The 6,612-nt window shown below is 37.0% G+C and overlaps 1 protein-coding gene across 1 annotated transcript; it reads left to right on the top strand.

Annotated features, from left to right (window-relative positions):
- Window positions 1-1,914: 1,914 nt before the first annotated feature.
- On the top strand, window positions 1,915-2,868 carry LOC112605550 (olfactory receptor 51J1). The gene is given in 3 exon segments (XM_025355117.1): window positions 1,915-2,215; window positions 2,218-2,477; window positions 2,479-2,868. Coding segments are annotated over 3 exon segments (951 nt in total).
- Window positions 2,869-6,612: the final 3,744 nt, after the last annotated feature.

Raw genomic sequence — 6,612 nt, 5'->3', positions numbered from 1 at the left:
GTCTAGGACTCTGTGTTGCCTAGGTCCTGCATGGTCCGTGACATAGAGGTGCGCTGACTGGTCCTAGATCTGCAGAGCAAAGAACTTAATAATAACCATCATGGAATAGTGAGGTCCCTGTTGATGTGTAAGTTCAGCAGTGGCTGAATGGAAAGTTCATACAAGAATCAGATTTTCAGCACATGTGGGAAGCATGTTTGTTCATGTGTGAATAGGTAAGCAGGTGTGTCTGTGTGTGTTTGTGTGCATCTGGGTGAACGACTTGAAAACAATCTTCAGAGGTCCTTCCTACTATGCTCGTCTAGGATTCTAATGTTATAACTGCTGACCCAGACAATGCTTATCTCAAAACACACCCAATTCAGGCAGGTGGTTTTCTCTTTCCCTCGACTGCCTTCCTCTCCTCCCCAGGAGAATATCCCTTGAAAATCTGTTTAGATTTCCAGTGTTGTTGCTGTAGTGTATTCAGCAGTGTGTCTGAGCTAGAAAGAAAAAGTCCCAATGGATAAGGTAAGTTTCTTTGAGAACTGTTGAGTCAACAAATTGTGGATGTCATCATTGACAGAATATTTTTATGAACCATGAACCTTAAAGTCTGCACACACATCCACAAATGTAGGTTCCTTCTCCTTCCTGAATCTTCCACACCTTTGCACATAATCTTTCTAGTTGACTCCTAGAATTTTCAAAACATGGGATGGCTAACCCAGTGTGGGTCCAAATTTCTTGCTTTTCTAGTTTAATTCTCTGCCACTTGCTCCAGACTCTGGCCACTGTCACTATCTCAGCCTTGCTTAATTATTCATACAATTATATTCATTCATCAGGTAATTTTTAGCTCTTTTTATATACCATGCTATGGACCTCATCTTTATATATTTACCAATAAAATATTTTCCCTATTCCTGACATTATTCATTATTCCATCTCTCATTTTGGGATTGCTTACATTTGTCTCTTTCCCCAGCAGCTTTTTAGGGCCACACATCTCCACACCAATGCAAGACAGTCATTTCTCTCTGAGTTTATCCAAGGTGCACTACACCTTAAATGCATAATCTTTCTTTTCTTTCTTTCTTCCTTTCTTCCCTTTTTCTTTCTTATCCTTCCTTCCCTCCTTTTCTTCTTCTTCTCCTTCTTCTTTCTTTTCTTTTTCCTTCCTTCCTTCCTTTTGTTCCTTCCTTCCCTTCCCTTCTTTTCTTTCTCTCTCTCTTCCTTTTCTTCCTTCCTTCTTTCCTCTCCTTTCCTTCCTTCTTTCCTCTCTTCTTTCCTTCCTTCTTCCCTCCTTCCTTCCTTCCCTCCCTCCCTCCCTCTTCTTTTATTTTGTTTTTTCCTTCTTTTCTCTCTTCTTTTCTTTTATCTCATGTTGTTGCCCAGGCATAAGTGTAGGGGTGCAATCTTGGCTCACTGCAATCTTTGCCTTCTGGTCCCAAGTGATCCTCCCGCCTCAGTCTCTCAAATAGCTAGGACTACAGGCACACTCCACCAAGCCTGGATAATTTTTGTCTTTTTTTAGTAGAGATAGAGTTTTGCCATGTTGCCTAAGCTGGTCTCAAACTCCTGGGCTCAAGCGATCTGCCTACATTGGCCTCCCAAAGTGCTGGGATTACAGGCATGAGCCACTGCATCTGATCAGAGGCATAATTTTCTTTCTGTCTATAACATAATGTAATTTTCTATAACATAATTTTCTATCTGCCTATGACAGAGGCTGTAGCACTCTCCATATTGGAAATTTCTTGATGGTGGTCATTTGTCAGTTTTTAGAAATAAGAAATTCGGCCAAATAAATCTGTGAGTTTGCTTTTTTCTTCCCTTCCCTCAGCGCCGTTATCTTTCTTCATAATGATGTCATCTCACTAATTTGTTTCTAATTTTCAAGGTGGCACTGATCCCAGGGGATGATATGTCAGCATGAAAAATTCTAATAACTCTTCAGGGTTTTTACCTACGACATTCATTTTGGTTGGCATCCCAGGGTTGGAGGCAGAGCATCTCTGGGTATCCATCCCCTTCTGCCTGATATACATCATCATTTTCCTTGGGAATGGAATCATTCTTCATGTCATCAGAACAGATGTTGCCCTACATCAACCCATGTACCTCTTTCTTGCCATGTTGGCACTGGCCGAGGTTGGTGTCTCTGCATCCACCCTGCCTACAGTGTTAGGCATATTCCTTTTTGGAAATACTGAAATTAGTTTTGAAACTTGTCTTCTCCAGATGTTCTCCATCCATTCTTTATCTATTATGGAGTCAGCTGTGCTGCTGGCCATGTCTTTGGACCGCTTTGTAGCCATCTACAGCCCACTGCGTTATACAGCTATCCTGACACTGCCCAGGGTCTTTGGCACAGGAGCTATTATCGTACTGAAAAGCATTATGCTCATGACTCCATTGCCCATTCTCTTACGGCGTCTGTCCTTCTGTGGCCACAATGCCCTCTCACATTCCTATTGTCTGCACCCAAATCTTATCTATCTATCTTGTGGGAACATTTCTGTTAATAATATCTATGGGATTTTCATTGTTACCTCTACTTTTGGGCTGGATTTGTTGCTGATTGTGATCTCCTATGGGCTCATACTCCACACTGTACTGGGTATTGCCACTGGAGAAGGGCGGAAGAAGGCATTCAACACGTGTGGCTCACATATCTGTGCTGTGCTTGCTTACTATGTGCCTATGATTAGCTTGTCTATAGTGCACCGCCTTAGACATCGTGTGTCCCCTCTGCTGCAAGCCATGATGGCCAGTGCCTACCTCTTCTTCCCACCTGTTGTCAATCCTATTGTCTATAGCATTAAGACCAGGGAGATCCGTGGTGCCATTGTCCGAATGCTATCAGAAAAAAGACCCAGAGTGTAGCCAAAAACCATAGTAGGAAGAAATGTTTTTGTTTGTTTGCTTGCTTTCTATAATAACAGGTGGCCCTAGATTGCATGTTATGTAATTGATATCACCTTAAAACATGGCGTGTAACAGGAGGTTCTCTACAGTCTGACCATGAACTGAGGTGAGGGTGCAGGTAGAGGTGAATTATGTGTGACAGAACAGTACAAGAAAGTGAGGCTATTTTAAAACATGTGGTATGAGGTTTTCTTCATTACCTTGTATACCTGGAGCAGGAATGCAGAAAAGATAGTAACACAGCATTCCTCATAAGGAAAAGGCACCTGGGAGTTGGAAGGTATAATGGGAACTCTATTGAGCCCTCTGTGCTAGGGAGAGAGGAAGTAAAGTGTATTATATTGTCTTCAGTTATTGCTCTCTGAATTCAATAGGAGAGAAACATACCAGCTAGTTCAAAGGAGGCTTCCACTACAGGCTATGATGTGGCATTCACCCAACCTTACCAAGGCCCTAAGTTGGAAGTCTCAAAGATTAAAAATCTTGTTTATTATGCAAACTTCTGAGACTCTCTCATCCAGGTTGCAGAAACTTTTAGAGGCAAACATCCTCTTTGTAGATATTCATATTTTCTACCTCGTTGGATGCTCTTTTGCAGGCATTTAAAATGATACAGTTTATACTTACATTTTCAGGGAAAGAAATTAAGATTTTTAACATAAAATATATACTAAGAATTTTATTATTTTCATCACTTCCTATAGCAACCCTAAGAAATAGGATTAATGTAATTATTACTTTTCAGATGAAAAACTGATGTTTACATACAGTAAACATCGTGCTTAAATCTCTGCATCTAAGACCTAGCATTGGAATGTACCTGGGTAAGACTTCAGAGTCTGAGCTCTTAACCCCTAAATTGTGTCAACGAAGCAAGAAATAAAGCTCTTTGATCTCATTAGTAGTCAGCCAAGTAGAATTTATTGAGGTTACTCAATGGGTCAGGTATACTTCTAGGCCCTAGAGATAAAGCAGTGACAAAAGATACAAGGTTTCTTCCACTAAAAGAACTTAGAAAGAACTTTTTTTTTCTACATTCTCCATCTCTGCTGTACATTTCACTTCCTGGAATGATGTTTAGAAACAACTTTTAAATTGACCTTATAATGATCCTTTTACAAATAAGCACACACTGATAAAGCTTATGAATATAAATTTTAAACATTTTAAATAATTTGCTTGCATTTTGCATTGTAAAGATGTCAATAATTGACAAAGAGTGCTTTTACAAGAAGTCTTAATTTCTTGCACAGTTAATAGTGTGAGACTGCCTCCAAGTTTCCATATACTCTGCTTCTAGAGATTCTGACCTGGGGATCTGCAGTTGTCTGTAGCCATACCCTAAATTAATAGCCTGCTGATAGATGACACAACTCTGTAGAGGACAATGCCTCAAAATTATCAATGGAAACCAAGCAAGTAAATCCACAAGAAGAATAATTTCATCAGTGGCCAGATAAATAAGAGAGTGATTATTTCCTGGGATGAGAAGAGAAGAAGGAACATCTGAGTAACATTAGAGTATCTGTAAAAAGACATCCCACAACCAGGTAGGTACAGGAAAAGATGTTAGGACCAGATTGCTAAATGACTTAACATAAAATGAGAATCTTAGGAAGTCACTTCCATTTTCCCTCTGAGATTGCATAGTGAATTATCAGCCTTCTTAAATATTATTACTATATTATATTTAGTAAATGTAAGGCCATTGGAAATACTGAAGCTCTGTAAAGATAACTTGTCCTTAGATGTTTCTCAGATTATTGCCAATTTACTGAATATCTTCGGCTTCATTCTAGAATGGATTTCTTTACATGTAATGCTCCTTCTAGTTCTATTTTTTCCAATCTTTACCCTGAAGTCCAGTCTCAGAGACAATATCAGGTTCAGGAAGAATCCTAGAAAATCACACAGTGAAAAGAATCTTGGAATCTCTTGGTGTCTATGAAATTGTGTAATAAGCAGAATCTCATGACTCTCTGGGATTTTCTACCTTTATATTCTACTATTTTAACTTAAAATTTATACTTTTGGAACTATCTTTTATGTTCTCAACAAGACAACGTTACAAGTCATTATATTCAGCTAAGCATGGAGTTAAATTAAAAATTAGGACACTAAATAAACACTTTCACATTTATCAAGGGAATACGAGTTTGCTTCAAGCCAATTCTCCTGCCAAGAACAATTTGAAAAGATATAGAAATAGTTTTAAATGACTTCAGAGAGCACTCAAGGCAATGAGGATGTAAAGATCAAGATTCCAAACAGAAGTGAAGCCTAGAGAAGTATGCCTGATATTTATGGAGATTTTTTCCCTTAAGAAATATATCAATTTAAAAGTAATAGATGAGTAAATAAGAAGAGCTTACAGCAAACTCAGAGAGTTGGAGTACAAGAAGACAATTGTCAGAGCTACAAAAATAAGCAGTCAAATGCATAATGACAATGAAAAATTTTATTACAGCTTTTCTAGGAAATAACACAACTAGGCCAAAACCACAAAATTAATTATTTAAAATATTTGAAAAACATCATTAAAAATATCGATCTTATTAATAATTAAAAAACAAGAAAATAACAATTATGTACTACCCATTTTTTAACTGCATGTGGAACACCTACCAAAACTGACATTACTGTGGGGCATATTTCCTGATCTGTATTGAGGGAACAGGATGTATTCATTTTGCAATAATTTTTGAGCTATACACTTATAAGATGGACACTTTTATCTCTTAACATTATATGCACATAAAAAAGCATATAATAATAATCACCTGCCTTTGTGGTGATGAGGAGTGAATCTCTGCACATTGACTTTCAAGAAATCTCCTGTTTTGAGTTCCACACGATATCATCCCCTCTTCCTGAGCTTCAGCTGCCTTAAATACATGAAACTTTCTGACTTAGCAGAATTGCATGGTTTCTTGTTCACTTCTTCCTCTGTAATCAGTTGGGTTCTATATCTCTTTGCTTTGCAAAATCGTTGTCATACACATCCATGTGCTTCCCATTTTCATTTTTTGAAAATTTCTCACTTGCTTTTGCTTTCTCACACATTATACTATTCACCATGAGTTAATAGTTGTATTAATATTAATACTTAAATAAATACATGTGTTCAGTTTACCTGCTTTACATATTTTGATTTACATAGTTTTTCTCCCTTTCTGTCTCCCATCAGATTTTTTTTTATTATTCCCCCTGTTTATTATAGAGTTATAAACTGTATTTCTATTCTCATGGGTAAAATTTTAATATCTGTACTTTATAAATTTCAATGATATTCAGAATATCCTTCATTCTCTTCAAATAAGCAAATAATTTAATATATTTTTAATTACCATATATTTCTTCCTCTGCCATTTTTCCTATCAATAATGATTAATTTTGTATCCACATTTTAATAAAATATTATTGACAAAGATTAAACATTCACATGATTGAAATTTCAAAAGATTTGAGAGAATATATATTGAAAATATTCACCTTGTCTACATTTCAATAATTCTGGCTTCTCTCCCTAAAAACATATTTTCACAGGCTTATGATACTATCTTTTCAATTTTTCACTGATCTTCCCTGAAACTACATCTTACATCACTCTTTTTCTCTCTGAACTACAGCAATATCAAATATCTTTCATTTTCTGCAGTTCCAAATTAGCTTTCACTGTTTATAACAAGCTGCTTCATCCAT

Source organism: Theropithecus gelada, chromosome 14 (genome assembly GCF_003255815.1).
Source record: "Theropithecus gelada isolate Dixy chromosome 14, Tgel_1.0, whole genome shotgun sequence".
Classification (NCBI taxonomy): Eukaryota; Metazoa; Chordata; class Mammalia; order Primates; family Cercopithecidae; genus Theropithecus; species Theropithecus gelada.
This window is presented reverse-complemented; position numbering and strand designations above follow the sequence as displayed.